Raw genomic sequence first — 18,763 nt, 5'->3', positions numbered from 1 at the left:
ATTTTTATTTTATTCTTTTTTATACTAAAATTCTTCAGTATGATCTCTGGTACAAAGGAAGTCAATAAAGAGATCATTTCCTTCCTAACTTGTGTGTCCTAATTTAGAAAGATTAAAAACAGAATTAAGTTGAATTACTATATCAATCATCTGCACAGTCATAAAAATATACAAATATATTTAAATAAATATGATTTGTTGTTTTTAAGTTGTTACTGGTTTACAGGTTATTAATCTGCAGGGTTTCAAAGTATTTGGAAGACTGGATACCCATGAAAATTCATCCTCTCATCTTTAAAGTACCTATTAGCACTTTAATAGGAAAATAAAAATGAAAACTCTATGTAGAGGATCTAATCTGAATAGCTTTAACATATCTCTAATATACATTATTTTATATCATACTGTACTATTATCATTCAAGTCAGTTGTTTCTTCTTGAATCTTCCATGTTAATGTGAGGAGCCTCCCTCACTGGTGATCTGTGCTTCGTTAGGTGCTATCTCTTTGTTTTGTACAACCATTCATAGGGCGTTGCTTATTTAGGCTGTTGTGAAACGAGCCAGTTAGCTGAAAGAAGCAATGGATGGGGTTCCAGGAGCCAGGATTTTGGTTCTAGGAACAATGAAACAAGGCTGAATCAGGGTTGAAACACACAGGAAAGCAGGAATGAATGTTGTATATGGACAAGTGGAAGAATGCGAAGAAGCAGGAGTAACCAGGGGATGTGAATTCAAGAAATGGAGAAGTGAGCATTGAAACTTGGTCCACCTGAGAATCCAGGTGAACACAGATGAGAGGACCTGGGTGCGGGCTGCAACAGGAACAGTTAGCTCATGTGCCAGGGAGCTGCAGAGAAGCTGCTTCCAAAATGGAAGTGGGAGGGGTACCTGTAATTTAACTAAGAATGGTCTTCCTTTCCCTAGCAGCTGACTGTGAAGGGAGGGAGAAGAGTTAAATCAGAAGTGAGCCAAGCTTCTGAGCATGGGCAGGACTGTTAGTTAGAAAAGAGGAGTTCCAACAGGGATAGTAAGGAGGGTCATGATCCCAGCAACCCTTTATTTCCTGGAAGGTGGCAGCGGTACAAAACTTTTTTATTTTAAAGATTCCCCCAATTGGTGGCAATTTTCATTGTGGATGTTGACATACGCACTAATAACATTCATTATATGGTTCCTTAAAGCTACCTTTTCATTTTCTTTCCCTCCTATTAATTTTTTTTTTTTTTTTTTTTTTTTTTTTTTGAGATGGAGGCTCACTCTGTTGCCCAGGCTGGATTACAGTGACAAGATCTCAGCTCACTGCAACTGCCGCCTCCTGGGTTCGAGCGATTCTCCTGCCTCAGTCCCTTGAGTAGCTGGGATTGCAGGCGCACGCCACCACCCCTGGCTAATTTTTGTATTTTTAGTAGAGATGGGGTTTCACCATGTTGGCCAGGCTGGTCTCGCACTCCTGACCTCAAGTGATCCACCTGCCTTGGCCTTCCAATGTTCTGGGATTACAGGCGTGAGTTACCACACCTGGCCTGAGCCACCAGGCCTGGCCTGGTCCTCTTTCCCTACTACTTTGTTCCCCTGAGGTGCCTGGTGACCTTATTATACCAGCCCCAGCCTTCTCTTGCGTTTGCTGCAGAAACTCGGGAGCAGAAGTAGTACGCCAAATCACAGCTCTATTCCAGAATCCTCCCAACAGGGAGTGACGAAAAAGCATTTCTGTTTTCTGTTCTCTGTTCTGCAAGGCTATGTTCTTTGCTGGTGGAGTGGAGTGGAGTGGACTACAGGCTTCAAACTGAGCTGGTTAGAATATCAATTCTCCTGTCAACTTGCAGCCAAGTTGTTGAAGTCTTCAAAATCCAAGCTTCCTCATCAAAAAAAAAAAAAAAAAAGCAGCAGTGATCTTTTCCAGGGTTGATGTGGGTATTCAGTGAGAGAAGATATTACATACTGATTATGGTCTTTGCCATTGATTATGATAGTGGTAGTAGAAAAACAATAACCATTATTGGCATTTACAGGGTAATTTATTTTAAAATGGTAGTGCATATTGTTACCATTATTATCAATTATTTGGTGTGACTGTTATTTCTACAAGAAAACACATATGAATTAGTTTTACTATAATAAATATAGTAAATGTGACTTGTACGATGAAAATGAGGGGAGGAAGAAAGGTGAAACCCCTATAACATACAACAGATGAGACATACCTAAACCATTGCTAGCTTAGGTATGTCTGATCTGTTGTATATTACAGGGGTTTGCCAGAACTTCCAACACAACCAGACACCTCCTACAGAGAGCAAAATTATAGTATGTGACTATTGTCACTGAAGGTAAACGGGGTCTTAAACTCATCTTTTGGCTTCCAGATGTTCTGGTGTTATAGGAGAGTGATGAGTTGAATGAGTAAGGCTTAATGGAAAATTAGAGATCAGGGCTGCACTGAATGTGTCTCCCTGGAGAAGCAGGAAGGTTCTTAAGCCCCCATTTTGGGGATGCTGGATACCTGATGTACTTTTCACAGAATTAGACAATGTTGGGTTGCATTGGTAATTCAGGAGTTTACCAAACCTAAATTTCCACACCTCAAAGACAGGAGTCATTGGCTAAAAGAGGTCCTCCTTTAAGACCATTCAAATCCAAATAAACATAAAAATTGAGGAAATAATAGTCCCTTATTGTCGGCACTATTCCTTGTATTATATCTCATTAGATTCCTCTAGTTGCAAGCACTAGAAACCTACTCCAATGAACAAACACAGTCCAGAGAAGGGGACAGAAGGAAAGGTGGAGAGATGGGCTCAGAAAAGAACCAGGAAGGGACTTAGAGAAGCTCAGGACAGTGGGAAATGGGTGATCTTGATGACTGGAACTAATGGAAAGTCTTGTGGGAGTGTAGCCCCAGAAATGAAACAATTCCAATCCTTTCACCTACTTTTGCATCCTTCCACTCAAGATTCAGAGTTCGGCAGGGAAGAGTTTAATGGGTCACACACCCTTGATGCCAGAAAATCAGGACCCTTTAATTAGTCAGATCCACCAAGGCTGCTTCTTATGGGAATGTGGAAAGAAGTAAGTCCCCAAAAGGAAATTAACATGCTAGTACTAAAAGAAAGTAGGATGAGTGCTACATAGGCCAAAAAGACAACAAATATCCACTATGCGTATTCAACTTCAAGTAGCCACAGGTAGGAAAGGAAATAAAAAAATGGTCTGTCATTATGGGAAGACATATTGAAATTATAAAATGCCTGTTGTTGACAAAACTATTTACATTTGTATGTGTGACATGTGTGTGCGTGTACAACACTTGACCTGTGAGTGGATGTTTTTGTGATTATTAAAATAATAAGATAGTATCTGAGGTTAACCTGGTGACAGCTCTCATCACAGGCTTCATATAAATGAATCTAAAATTCTCCACAGTTTACTCCAAGGCATTAATTTCCCTTGTGTCAGGCAGCCTTGTAATTGGGTTGTGATGTATTTTTAATGATATTTATTATCATTCAAGTGTTTCTAGAAAACTAAATGAGACATGTAATTTAGTTTGATTTATATCTTCTTGGATATTTTCTACTTCTTTACAAATACAGAGAAGCAGCCACTTTTAAATTTTATGTTTCTTTGCTGTACAAAAATATGTGAATTTTAACATGCTCATAAGAGATATACATGGTCAGATTTCTTTAAAAAGAAAATAAGACTTCAACAATCCAAATTTAGTTTGAAAGTGCACCTTACATCACAAATCCTGTAAAGCTCATTTGTGTCCTTTCTTGCCCTAATGAAATTAAGGGTTAACAAAATACAAAATTCTGATTTTTCTAACTATAATATGTGTATTGAATGTAACAATACAGTCATCCTTTATATCTGCAAAACATTTTATACTTTACTGACTTTCACCTGCTTTATGTCACTGAAATGGACTAAGACATTCCAAGAGTTACTGCTGATTGATTTCTTGTGAGATCTGTGTCCGTCTTTGTTACCAAGGGAACCATTTCCAAATTCAGCTTAATCTGAGTTTGCCCAGCTGCACAGTTGTTAACTTTGATTTGACTGGTGTTTTTCCATTTTCATGAAACTGTGTGGTTCAAGACAGACAGAAGGTTAAAGGGTTAGTATAAGATGGCTTATTCTTTACTTAATCATTTCCTTTTTGGTAGGAAAAAGTAGCCTTGTTTCCTGAAGCTCAAACATTTGAGAGGTTCTCCAGGGGAACTCCCTCTGATGAAAGGCTAAATTAAATCTGTTACATGACCCAGGCTGACAGCTGCGGCCATGGATCCAGCTGTATGGACTTTCTCCGATCTTCTCATTTGTTTTAAACACAAGTGGCGTGGAAGTTGGCTTCATTCCAATTACTTTAAGGTCAAAGGGTCCTGGATTAAGTTAAGGCCTAAAGAATCCATGTGTCATTTAGATCTTCTATTTCTTCTAAGAAATCTAATCAGTTATCTTGATATAACACTGAAATTAGTTAAAAGCTATGTTGCTTCTCATTTGTTTTGGAGATTTCAAGATTGAAATTTTTGGAGGATCTCTCAAAAGACCCCATGAATCATCACTGTGAGTGATTTGCTTGTCCGTATGTCAAGATGTGAAGAAAACTGAAAAATAATTAGCACGTGGCACTCTAATAGAGCCTACTCTATTGGTACCAAACTAAATATCTACTTTTTGTTAGTTTTTCTGTGTCCTTAATCAGTATGAATAGTTTTGAAAACTAAAGAAGCCATTCAGATATAGGATTAATTCTGTTGTGAATATTGAAAATAGAATAAAGGTTCAGATACATGGGAACAACAGCGCTGGCTGAGGAAGAGGGAGTTCCAAATGGCATCACAGGATCTGCCACGTGTCACAGAAAGAACATAAAACTTCTCAAAGGAAGTGGGGAATGCTCTTTTCGTAGTGTTTCTTGAAAAGACTAGGTTTTCTGAAAAAGAGAACCAAGAATAACTACTTCAGGTGGACAAAACTAGAGCAACCCCAATGGTGAATAACCAAGACATGGCTCCCTAATTACGCTCAGAATGTAGATCCCAAAGATGCGGTCCTCAGTCACGAGGGATTTGCCACAGAGATGTTCTCTCTTCCTCGTTCCATCAGTCCTTTTCCTGATGAGCTCCCCAGTGCCGACAAGCTCACCTTGTATCTGTGTAGGTCAGAGCTACAGAAAGATATTCAAAGTATCTGCAACATTGATTGTTCTTTAGATTTTTCTATTTGCAAAGCTAATGAGTTTAATATTAAACCAATCCTAAATGTAATCCTTCTCTTTTGATCTGCAAGTATAAATACATGAAAATATTTTCTAGGCCATTTCTCAAGGAAAACAAAGCTAGAATTTCAAAGTCACTTTCATTTGCTGATATGCATAATCAGGTAGATTGTTTTCCTTTTTCCTGTGGGGGACAGAGTAGCCCGACTTCACTCAGGAGATGCTGGAAAGAGAAGCTGTCCTTTTTTTATCTGAGTACTCTTCCTTATGACTACGTTTTTTGCCTCCAATAGAATCATTAATTTTCTGAGTTTATTTTAAGAAAATTTAAATAATAAATATGAAAGCATAGAGGACAATTCCTGGTACATGAAGAATTCATCGTAGTTGGTTTGATTAGCTGATTGGCATACGTTTCTTGGGTAAAACATGTAGGGTAATTTTCAATCATCTTCAAATATAAACAAATCTACATTTGTCTGATATTCAGTGGTTCACTTATCACTTTTCATACTTTATCTACTTGATCTTTGCAGCAACACTGCCCTTTCCCCATTCGTCCCAATATCGGCTGTTGCAAATGACTTGTGGAAGTTACATAGCTGGTAGGTGAGAGATCCTGAACTTCCAACTAGAGATTCTGATGTCTAATCCTTTGTGACAATGACCAATACACATGAGTATTTAAGTTACCAGATGTTGATGGTTCCCTACAGAGGTGAAAAATATTTTGGTTATTAAATTGCTAATTGCACATCTCCTTTTTGCTGACATTAGTTTCTAGAACCACATATATAATCTGTAATTATTTTCCCTGGCCTCCTTTCCCCAGGGTTTTGTGTATCTTTTCTTAATTACTTGAAACTGTTAGTGGTTGAACTTCTATGGGAAGTCTCACTGTGATTTTTCTAGGCTCCCTCTCTGGTGGATTTTCAAAGGGTAAACAATTTTAAAATCAAATAACTCCCCAGTGTTTCCATGAACACATGACAGTTTTGAGAAACCAAGTTCATTTTCTCACCACGAGGAACGCAATACATGTTCATTGTAGAAATTTGGAGAATGCAGAAAAATCAAAATGGCAAAATCCTAAATATCACAACTGATAATATTAGGATCCATATCTCTAATCTTTTCTCTTTAAATTTCTTAAATCTTGTATGATTATTCTGTTGTATTATATTTATTACCACTTTATTGAACAATAATATATAAGCAATTTTGCTTTTTATTACAAACTTTAAAAAATTTAGTTTCAATGGGTATGTGTTGTTTCTTAGGATGAATGTACCATAATTTCCTAATTATTTCTTATCCGCGATGATTTACTGTTTCCCATTTTTAGCTAGTTTGTGCCCTTACTATCCCTTAGAGATATAGGTATTCTGAGCTCAAACTCTAGTGTCATAATAGCTATGAATCTAGAACCACTGTCAAGGTAACCGAAACCTCTTTCCTTCTGGGGTAGCGAGTGCCCTTTCTTTATCTTTCCTTTTGTACCAATGCTTGCCATCTTGATCATGAACTCCAGCCACTTGGTGTTTTCCAAAAAGAAAAGCCAATTAATATGCGAAATGTTGTGAGTTCGCTAACTTTGCTGAAGAATTGAAGCGTTCAGTAAATTTATGGCATGCGCTGCACCATTATTTATAGCATGTACTAATAGTTATTCACGGATTTATGCCAACCCCTACCCTAGTTCCAATGTCCTTCCCAAAGCGCATCACAGCATTGAGCCTATCTCCACCATACACAGTTCTCTGAAAAAGATAAACCGTTTGTTTGGAACAGCAGCTCTGGAGTCTGGAGTCTTCACTGATTGGGTATAACCACCACTAGCCTACCTTTCTCCCTTATACCTTTGGATTAGGGTGACTATATTTTCTCCATCTTGTTACAAAGATAATATTGTAAAGACATCCTTGTGTAAATCTTGGGTTATATGTGTGCTTGTTTCTTTAAGATAGAATCCCAGAAAAGGAATTCTTGGATCTGGATGACATACTATAAATTTATTTATTTAACAAATATTTATTGAGTGATTACTATTTGCTCTTTGTAGACATTAAATTTACGATACTAATGCTTTAAATCCCTGACTAGTGAACATTAGAAACTCATAGCCTTTATCTATTAACACTCGGGTAATGAGGATTACAGGTGTGGGCTTTTCTAGGTGTTTAAAAAGTATTATCTCATTTAATCCTGTGAGGCAGCACCTACTAAACCATTTTACAGATGAAGAAATTAATGCATGGGGATTTTAATTACCATGCCTGAAGTTCCACAGCTCATAAGTGGCAATGCCAAAACTGGAATCCCAGGAATTCTGGCACTATGGTATGTTAAACGCTCTGTTGTATGTTAACATAGAAAACCTATACTCACGCTCTCCTTTATACTTTGGATTTTTCCAAAATAAGGCTGGGTAGTCTAGCTTATGTTTCAGTTAGATCGTACTTCCATTCTGGAGGAATATGAAGGTTGGTAATTTAGCCATGTAATTTTCAGTGTTACATACTTCAAATGCTTATTTTCTTCAATGTCATTTCTTCATCCATTTGGTCTTGAATTATAGTGATGAAAATAATTCAGGCCGGGCGCGGTGGCTCAAGCCTGTAATCCCAGCACTTTGGGAGGCCGAGATGGGCGGATCACGAGGTCAGGAGATCGAGACCATCCTGGCTAACACGGTGAAACCCCGTCTCTACTAAAAATACAAAAAAACTAGCCGGGCGAGGTGGCGGGCGCCTGTAGTCCCAGCTACTCGGGAGGCTGAGGCAGGAGAATGGCATAAACCTGGGAGACAGAGCTTGCAGTGAGCTGAGATCCGGCCACTGTACTCCAGCCTGGGTGACAGAGCGAGACTCCGTCTCAAAAAAAAAAAAAAAAAAAAAAAGAAAATAATTCAGATATTTGTAGTGGAATATACTTTATTCTTGCTTGTTTCAAACCAATTGAGATGCCCTGGGTAGCCCAGACTATTACAAAGATGACTGTTTTACCACCTTGGGGCTTAGATAATCGTCTTGGCATTCAGTAGTGAAATCAGGTAGATGGGAAGCAAGCATTTGTTTTTGTGACAGGAGTCTATTCTTCTGCTGTGAAGTTGATTTGGAGGAAAGCTGTGGATTTGGGGAACTAGATCAAACAAATCTCTTAATTCTCTGTAAGAAGAATAGGGCCTCTTACCACTGTGGTGCAACACCAGCCCTGATGCATAATAACAGGTACTGGTGGGTGCCTTTTCCCATGCAGAGTGACTTTGGAACAGCTAATGAAATTCCTTACTCATTTGAGAGAAAGAGAGAAAGAGTAAAAAGCACTATAAAAATCCAAGCCAATTCAGAGTAATCTTGGCACATACCTTATCCCCGTTGGTGCATTTCCAAAAGAAACAAGCACATTAAATTCAAGAGAGACAACCCAACCCTTGTTAAAGCTGTAAATCAATGCTGCTCAGTCACCAGTTTCACTCAATGTCTCTGCAAGGAGCAGTAGCGAGAAATTAACTGATCCCACCATCCTTGTATACATCTGTCTCTTTACACCGAGCAGGCAGCTCCCTTGCTCCAGAGAGAACTACTGGTTATATAGCCCGGATTCTCGCCATTACAGATATGTAAAGCATCTATGACAACTTTGGCCTAATCCCAGGCTCTAGACACTATGGAATATATCATTGCTATTTCTTTTTAAACTTTACGTCCTCAAAGTTGTGATGCATTGAATATCTTGAATGTTACACAATGATCAACAAATACACTGGGAAGATTGAACTTCACCAGTCTATTCCACCAGAGGCCAAAACTTAGTAAATTACATGAAGTAGACCTGCTGGATTTTGCAGTCCCATGTCAAAATAACCCCAGTGCAATATCCTAAACAGGAAGGGCCTAATAAATATCATTCATTAATTGATGTCATAGCCTGAAATGAATACCTGAAATTATGCCTTCAGATGCTTGCAGGCCATATGTTTTATGTGGGCATATTAAGGAGAGTTAGGATTTAGTTTCTCTGTGGTTTTATTCATAACCTGTGACTTGGGAACTCGGATTTGCCTATTGTACCAATTTAGGTGGGATTGATTTTAGGTAACATTGGGGTCCCAGTAAAAGATCTTCTTTGAAAGATCTTCTTGTCTCCAACGCCTTAAATAATGCTGGATTTTGGGACTAATAGGTGATAAAATTTAAAAGATAGTGAGAACCCGATTACAGAAGCTCTCTCAAAACATCCATATGTCATTTGCCTTTAAACCTATGAATGACAATACACACTAAAACCACACTCTCATATCCCTACTCATTTTGGTGTGAGGAGGGAGAAGATAAAAGTATTATTAGCCACATCATGGGCTATTGCTCTAAGTACCAAAGGGCATCATATACTTCAGCTGAAGAACTCTTAGGGACATAAACAACTAACCAAAGCTAAGGCAGACGTAAGAGCTTCCTGAAAGGGTTTTACTGTACATTTTGTTTCATTTGCTACATTTGATACCTACACACTCAATAGGGGGGAAAAACAGGTTTCAGAATAAGCCAACTGTTTCAGACTTGAAGGCCTGTGGGGGCAGTTGGTAATATAAAAGTAATATGCTGCAGGGTAAGATAAAGACTACTGAGGCCTACAGCTGAACTGGAGTGAAATACCATGACTTAAAGACAAGCCAATTAAAAAGAAAATAAATGTGGGTGGCAAACCAAACATCTGAAACATGCGTTTGCCTTTTGAGCTGTCAATCTATAATCTTTGGAATTAACCTTTGCCTGGGAAATAAGGAATTGGAACTTAAAATAAGTCTAAATAGAATAATATCAAAAGGTAGCGATTCCAGAAAGACTTTTTTCACTACCCAAGACTTGCCATATCATCTCTGTATTTTCTGCCTCAAAATACTCAGCGTCTCACAGCTCTTTCATTAAATATGTTGATCAAGTGAATTTCTTTTCTCCAAATATTGCGTGGGGTATTTCTTTTTTACTAAACTAGCCACCTTTCTGGAAGGGCCTTCTAGATAGAATATTTACCTGGCATTACCTTTAGTTTCCTTACGCATTTGTGAAGTGAGCTGGGTTTTTTTCTTTTTTTTCTAATGTAGAGGGTATATGATGATCCTTGCCATTGGCCCACTATGTTCACATTTTGTTTTATATTTTTATATTTGGAAAATTATCAAAATATATATTGACTGCTACTTTGAGAAGCCCATTAGCATTTATTAAAATGTCAATGAAAGTTTCTAGGGCTTTATCAGAAGAGCTCTTCCAAAAATAGCCTTAGGAGTCAAAGCTATCTGTGTGCTTTGCAGAATGAGGAAGGGTGGCACGTGTGAGTGTGGGGAAGGAAGAGTTTCGGTGGGAAGGTATCTGTTGATGTCACTTATGTGGAAAAGAAAAATAATTTTTTTCACTTATGAGATCACTTTAGTGTTCAAATTTCATAAGAACCACTCAAATCTCTAGGAGTCCCAAAATAACCCAGAGGACCACCGCTTTTCACTTAGGTTGCATAAATGCTTCATCAAAAGGGTTAGAGGACTCAGATTGTGTTTTTGGTTTTCTGTTTTGGATTTTGTTGTGTTTTGCAGCAGGAGAGGGTCCATTTTTCTCACCATATGAGTTCTGTACAACTGGAGCAAACACATCAACCCTATAGTGAAACACAAATGGAGTACACATCAACCCTATAATGAAACAGTCACATTTCTCCCTCTATTTTTATTTTTGGCACTACGGGAGGCTTCTTTGAAGGGAGCGCATTCCCTCTTGGCTTCAGGAATCTAATGCAATGTGATTATCGGGCTATTTTTTCAGACTTATCCATTTTCACCACACTGCATCCATAATAGTCCTGTCATTCAGTTCTATTAGAAAATGACCTAGCTTGTCTCTGCAGAGACAAAGAGGCTCAGAGCCAAGCAATTAATCCTGACACAGGATCCATGTGTTCATGACAACCAAGACCGCCTGTGATACTTTGATTGCTAGCAAGGTGCCAACATTTTCAAATTGACCCAAGGAGAACTCACAAGGAAGTATCTAATTCAGAAGAAATGATGATAATTATCATAATACCATAGCAAGTAAGCAGAAGGCCTTTCTTCCTGTTGACAAAAATTTACATAAACATCTATTCTGAGGATGTGATAGGGCTGGGTATCGTGAACCTTGGGGACTTAATAAGAACAGTTTGCATTTCTGAGGGAGATATCAGGTATTTTAGGATTTTCTCATATTATTTCAAATCTGGAAATAATAGTTACGTGGCTTTGCCCTACATTCCTGGAGTCTCTGTGTATCATAATACCATAGCAAGTAATGGAGATGGCCTATATGTCATGTTGATTAAAATTTACCATATTTTCTTTTCCTACAGCAAGAAAAGCCTAGGCTTCTCGAGCCTTTGGATTATGAGAACTGTCATTGAAGAACTTGAAAAGACCTACCAGGAATGATCCTCTTCAAGATCTCCTGTTCTTCCCCAGTGATGACTTTTCAGTAAGTCTTCTCTTCTTAAGCCGTCTAGATTCAGGAGGGCCCTACAGATTGGGTCGTTGTCTTTCTCTGTAGATTCAGGGAGTCCAGCCCTCCCTGTGGCCACCCTACATCTCAGTCTCTGCAGCAGGAGTTCACATCCAATAATAGAAAGTACCCCAGGGCCCCCTCAAGTTGAAAGATCAGAAGCTTAGTGAGTCAGTGGCCACTGGGGACTGGGAGGAGGCCCAGGACACAGCCTGGTTCCAGCTGGTACTCGTGTACCTGTCAATGTCCGGGTTTCTGACCACTGCCTTACCTGGACTCACAGAGCACTTTCTCCCTCAGCCATTTCTAACTGAAAGCTTCCAAGCAACTGAAACCAACCAATGGCAAAGACAGGACTCTATTAGCACAAAAGATGCAGTTCTTAAAAATCACCCTTAATCTTGGTTGGCCTTTCATAAGGAGATATTGACACTTGGGGGCAAAGAAAGGTAGGCTAGAACATCTTCATGGAGAGATTTGAGGTCTGAGATAGTCCCCTTTAGATGCACACTACCACATAGACAGCCTCTGAGGATAGTAGAGATAATGAATGAAAAGGAAATTCGCGTTGCAAACAAACACAAAGTTCTGGATGGTGAGCACCCACATGTTCCAAACATAACATACTGTTACTTTGTGGTCTTAAAGATTTTTAAATTGTTATCTAACTATGCAAAAAGAGATCTCAGTGGGCAGTTAGTAAATTTTCCTGTCTCTTCCTAAAAGAAAGGTAGTCTCAGACATCACAAACTTCAACATCTTAAAGCAAATGAAAAGGCAGCTGAAGGGTACCCCCGTGAAACAGCCATTGTCCATGCAGACCTCTATCAGGGAGCATGGGTCTCAGTGCCTACACATTCCTCAAACAGCCTCAAACTTCCATTTTCTCTCTTACTTTGAGGGCAGGTCTGGCTTCTGGCTTTTAAAGGGGTGTTTTTTTTTCACCTTCCACCATGGATTCATGAAAAAGAAGGTATATGGAAGTTAATGATTTTCTGTTTCAAGTATGAAGAATCATGGAAGAAAGGAGACAGATTTGTAAATAGGAAGAAAGAAAGTCTTCCAATGTTTTTCAGAATTTTAAACGGCTTCCACTTGAGTGCTGGCACATTTTGAGAGAGACTTATCTCGTGCAGAAATCTCATTTCCGTGGTTGGACCAGGCCACTGGAAGTTGAACTGCAAGCATAAAGTTAAACCACATTTTTTAAAATTCCACATCCTCATTTTCATTTTTCAGACTGAAGATTAACCTGATGAACAGTTTCTTTTTCTTTCTTTCTTTCTTTCCTTCTCTCTTTCTTTCTTTTCTTTCTTTCCTTCTTTCTTTCTCTTTCTTTCTCCTTCTTTCTCTTTCTTTCTCTCTCTTTCTTTCTTTCTTTTTCTTTCTTTTTTTTTTTAACCGAGTGTCTCTCTGTCACCCAGGCTGGAATACAGTGCCGCAATCTTGGCTCACTGCAACCTCCACCTCCCAGATTCAGGTGATTCTCCTGCCTCATCCTCCCAAGTAGCTGGGATTACAGGTGCATGCCACCACACCCGGCTAATTTTTGTAATTTTAGTAGAGATGGGGTTTTGCCATGTTGGCCACGCTGGTCTCGAACTCATGACCTCAAGTGATCCACCCATTTCGGCCTCCCAGAGTGCTGGGATTATAGGGGTGAGCCACCACGCCCAGCCTTGAACGGCCTCTTTATGTCAAACAACACCACAAATCATGAATCCAGGAGCATCTTTTCTCCTAGTTATGTCCTTCAAAAATATGTCAAATGCTACTTCAAAGCCTCCTAGCTCAAAAAGAAAGTAGAGGATGCAGGTAGATGGACTGTAAAGTTTGCAGCGAGTTTGGATTGTTTTGGCATCTTTCCATGCTCATTTAAATTGAGGAATGTGTCTGTTTACTCCTTGATCTTTACCGTCCTTAGCAGTGTAATGGAGAATACAAGAATAACTCTTTTTCCAATGTGAACATTCCAATAAATACACTGAACTATTTTATTCCATGGCTGCTTAAAACCCTTCTGTGGCTCCCCGACTGCCTTCAAAATGAAGTGCAGTCACCTCAGCATGACCCAATGCCTGCTTCAAGATGTGGTCCTTGCCCATTTCTCAAAGCCATAGCCTACTCTCTCCCACCCCATTCCGGCCCATCATACACAGTCACCCTCATTCCCAACTGGGGTAAAAGACCAGCACAGTTCCAAACATACTATTCTATAACACACCCCAAACCATTTCCTTCCTGTATTCATTCAGCAAATACATGATGTATAATACCGAATACTGGGCATTACTCGATGAATGGAGACAGCAGTGATTAGACAGAAATCACCTGGGGTTCTAAGGGAGCTTATCTTTTGGTGGGTTTACTTATTGAAGGTTTACTTATTCCAAAGAAAACGGTAAACCAATTAATTTGCCAGATAATTCAAATAGAGACCAGTTCTATGAAGAAAATAAAACCAGGCAGAATCTGATGATAGAATCTGAGTAGGGTAAGAACTGTGTTGGTCTAGGTGACCATGGATGAGCCTCTCTAAGAAGGCGACATTTAAGCTGAGTTCTGAGTTCTCAAGAAGGATCAGCCATGCTGGGGAAGGTGTGTTTCAGCCTAAAGGGGTAGCTGGTGCAAAGGCCCTGAAGAACTCTAAGACTGGAGATTGGTATGGCTGGACAGGATAAGTCATTTACATCTTATTCTAACTACAGGCAAGGGCAAGTCACAGGAGTGTTTCAAGAAGGAAAACAAATGACTGAGTGTGGATTCCTAAATATTAAAAGTTCATCTGGGCTCTGTGTGGAAAACATAAAACAGGACCTGGAGGAAGTGGGGAGTGTGGTCCAAAGAATCGTTCACAATTAATCTCTGCCCAAGAGATTTTCAATGCCACCTAATCCTTACTATCAGCAAATGTCGCATCCTCCAAATGGCTAAATTTTAATTTGCATTAAGCAACTGACAAACAAAAGGATAGTATTAGATATTATCTATACATAAAATTACCCATTTTTGAATAATATGTGGCGATTGTTCCTCATTTTTCCTGCTCTACAGAGTACGGCTTGGCAAACTTGGCACCAAGGTGGCCCTTGGGTGACCTGCTGCCTATTTTTTATGTCCCATGAGCTAAGAATGGTTTTAATGTTGTTAAAATAGCTTAAGGAAAAAAGACATTTCCAAACACATTAAAATTATCTGAAATTCAAATTCTGATATCCATAAAGAAAGTTTTATTGAACATGGACACCATTCCTTGACCTCTTGTCAGTGGCTGTGTTCATGATGCAAAGGCAGGGTTGCAACAGAGTTGCAGTAGTGGCAACAGAGACATTCAGCCGGAAAAGATTTATTCTTCGATGCTTTACAGAAAAAGTTGGCTGACATACAGTACAACTGCATGCGTTTTTGGTTTTTATCCTTACGCTCTTTGTGGAATATAGGCGTGTCTGTAAATCTCTGATGTTACCTGCTTCACCCACAGCCTATGTCACATTTTAGGGATGTGGTGCACCAACAGGAAGTGTCCGTGCAGTCGGCAAGCATGTCATTTCCTCGGCTCTCCCTTGAGCAGTGGGTGAGGCTCCTCTGGGGTGTGTGGGGTCGATCTCCACTGAGCCAATGTGAAGTGGTCATAGAATGACCACCCCAATCCCAAGACATCCCGGGATGGAAGGATAGGGGCAGCTCCAAGCTTCCCACCCCTACCTCTAAACGTCTTTCATCCAGTTTCTGCCTTGCAGATTGGAGAATCCAGCTCACTCGTATGTTTCCACGTTACCAAGCACCCACACTTGCAGCACACATGATTCATTACTTGGTTTGTTTAATCAATATTTATTTGGCACCCACGAGCTGCTGAATATAGAACAGCACTTCCTAGACTAGTGAGACTGACAAGAAAAGCAAAAGCGCTGTGTTTAAGGAGCTCATGCCCTTTTATGGATGAAAAAGCAAGTTGACTTAGAATGCTTCTGGTTAAGAAATACCAAGAATCAGAGACTTCATCTGGTATCTAGTACACCGGAAAGATTACTTTTCACCGAGGCAGTATTCTTACATTGTGACTGTATATATTAAAAGTTTTTCTCTATTCACTCTGCTGTCCCAACCGCCAAATACCCTCATTTGCCTGGACCACACCTCCCCTCCAAGAAGTGGCTTTGTAACTGTTCCTCCTGCTTTCTTCTTTGCTCTGCTTTGATTCGTTCACACACAGTACTCAATGGAAGCTGTTAGGAACACAAATTAGATAACGCCATGCCCCTGGCTAAAACTTCTCAGTGACTTCTCATTGCCTTAAGAGTCAAATCCAGCTCCTCCCATAACCCCTGTCATCCGGTTCCCCATGATCTCTGAGCTCTCGTCTAGCCTGCTTTCCTCAGTCACTGCACAGACATCAAGCATTCTTTCTGTTCCCCCAGGTTGCCAAGCTCATCCCCTCTGTAGGGCCTTTACACTCTCTGTATAGCTGGTTCCTATTTTTCAGCCACAACTCAGTTTAAATGTCACCTCTACAAAGAAGCATCCCTGACTTCCGAGCTACGCTGCCCTCACACCCAGTTACTTTATAACGTTACCCCACCTGCTTCTCTTGCTAACACTTAACACCACTGGGAAATATCCTGGTTTGCTTTTTCACTCCTCTGTCACTTGTTTCTCGCTGTTAGACGGTAGCCTCTAGCAGGACAGAGGCATCTTCTGTCTTGATTGTTGAAAGATTTTCAGCAACTAAAGCAGAACTTGGCACAAAGCAGATGGAAAATAAATATTTATTTCAGGAATTATCTTTCAGAAACATCTAGATTGCTATTTTATAACATAATGTTGATCCTTTGACTACCTTGAGGAACCAAAGGCTATTCTGAAACAAAATTCTTGAGAATAAAGAGGCTGAAGTAATCGACTTTGCTTGATGGTGAGGAAAATACTTCCCTCTTTGGCACAACTCAACTCAACAGTTAACCTTAAAAAACAGCACTAAGAACACGATTTTCTTTTTAAAGAGGCCCATTCCTTCCAACATAGTGCCTGGCTCCTAGCTGATATCAACAAAGCTTAGTTTTCTCCTTTTAACACTTTTTTTAAAGAGATGGAGTCTCGCTTTGTTACCCAGGCTGGAGTATAGTGGCAAGTCACTGCAGCCTCAAAGTTGGCCTCTCAAAGTGCTGGGATTACAGGCATGAGCCACTGCACCCAGCCCTCTAACACTTTCGTGTACTTCTTCACTTACTCATTCACTTCCTTTCTGTTACTAGGCAAGGGACAAATCAGTTCACATCTGTACTTCAAGTACCCAACACAATGTCTTGTTCATGGACATTCAATAGATTATCAAACATGGAATTAAAATAGTTTTCTTCCAGGTTAAGGGCCTGACACAGAAACACTTTCCTTTATTTTGGCATACCAGGTAGAAGCTAGTCCTCCTGGTATGTGGGTTCTGGGACTGAGCAGCATGAACTTCTGCACTACATGTGTCCTGACGATTCACTAAAATAAGCAGTATTGATGTATTTATTAAACCATTAATTGCAAAAACTTATACTGCTTCAATAATTGTATTTGCTACTTTTGTTCATCGTTCTTTTTCAAGCTGGTAGTAATCGAAACTTTAGAACAAAACAAAAAATAAAGAATTTAGTCACCAAAGTGTGTGACTCAGTAAAGTAGGCAAAGAAAGTAAGAAAAGAAAGCAAGTGCTAAGAAAAATGGTTTCAAGGACACACTGAATCATATTGTTAAATGATTCTGTTTAAGAAGAGGCTGATGCAAAATAGCAGGAAAAAAGCTGAGAAAGTCAGAAATGAGTTTCTTCCTGAGCAAAAGATGTAGAAAGCCTGAGATGGGATCATTTCTGGGAAATACAAAACCATATTAAGAAAGTTCTGATGTCTGAAAGCTGATGAGACTGTACACTGTGTAGGAAGACCGCCTATCAACTATACTTCAATATTGTCCACACCAGTAAAACTCTTATTTCATCTTACCTTCATGGACCACCTTTGGTGATCTAAGCTGTATATATCCAGGACACCAATATGAATAAGAAGCAGAACTTACACTTGAACAGTCACACTTTCAACACTGGGCAGTGTGATTTTCAAAGTCAAAAGATTGCAGTCTATGTCACATAACTACAATCACCCAAGAGGCTCATTATCTTTTCAAATTCCATCTTCATATTAGTAGGTCAGAATTGTGTCCCAGGGCACTCCAGGACATTCTGCACTTTTCACTGGCTACTATTAAAACTCAGAGAATTGTGGATATCATGATATACCAATGGCTTGTTCTTTTCATAGTATGTCTTCAGCAACGAAAAGCAAAGCAGATGGTATATGGGGACTTCTAGACAAAACCACAAGGGTCATTCTAGAGAGGAAGCAGAAAGACTTGAATATGTTTTAAATTGCAAATCAGTAAGGTCATGAGTTTTCTTTCTTTCTTTTTTTTTTTTCTGAGACAAAGGTTAACATTTTATAAGAATCTCAACCTCTTTTAAAAAAAATCTGTGGCTTTTGAGCCTGAAAAGCAGGCTTTTAAATGGCTCCTGGTGTTCATGTAAGAACATTGTAATTGCAATTTGAAAGCTAAGTAATAGTCTTTGTCGTTAGATTCTTTCTAGGTTATAATATTCTTCTCACTTACAAGCTAATGAAGTTAAGATTTGGAAAGGCTGTTGTTCAAGGAAATAGAGCAACTGGAAGGACAGAAATCTAACATAAGCACCTTGACTTTTACTATTAGTTTCTGTCTAAACAGCATGCTTTTGGTCAGATGCTTCTTAGAAAAAGAAGGCACACAAGTTGGGGGAAATATTAACTTCCTGAATCCCACAGTGAATGATGCCATTAGAAAATAAGTACTGTACTGCAACAGTTCTAGTTGCTTATTTCATTTCAGTAAGAATGTGTGTGGGGACCCTGGTCTGTGTTTGATTGTGCTAAGAATGTATGTCCACATGAGACGTGGATACAAATGTTCATAGAAGCATTATTCATAAT

General features: G+C 39.3%; 1 protein-coding gene across 1 annotated transcript in view; it reads left to right on the top strand.

The window, feature by feature from the left end:
• Window positions 1-18,763, top strand: part of DOCK10 (dedicator of cytokinesis 10) — a 281,526-nt gene that overhangs the window by 98,579 nt on the left and 164,184 nt on the right. Inside the window, 3 exon segments of the mRNA XM_031651896.1 lie at window positions 11,614-11,652; window positions 11,654-11,683; window positions 11,685-11,735. Coding sequence (XP_031507756.1) covers window positions 11,614-11,652; window positions 11,654-11,683; window positions 11,685-11,735 — 120 coding nt within the window.

This window comes from Papio anubis, chromosome 10, assembly GCF_008728515.1.
Source record: "Papio anubis isolate 15944 chromosome 10, Panubis1.0, whole genome shotgun sequence".
Lineage (NCBI taxonomy): Eukaryota > Metazoa > Chordata > Mammalia > Primates > Cercopithecidae > Papio > Papio anubis.
Note: the sequence above shows the minus strand (reverse complement) of the source record. Positions and strands in the feature narration are given on the sequence as shown.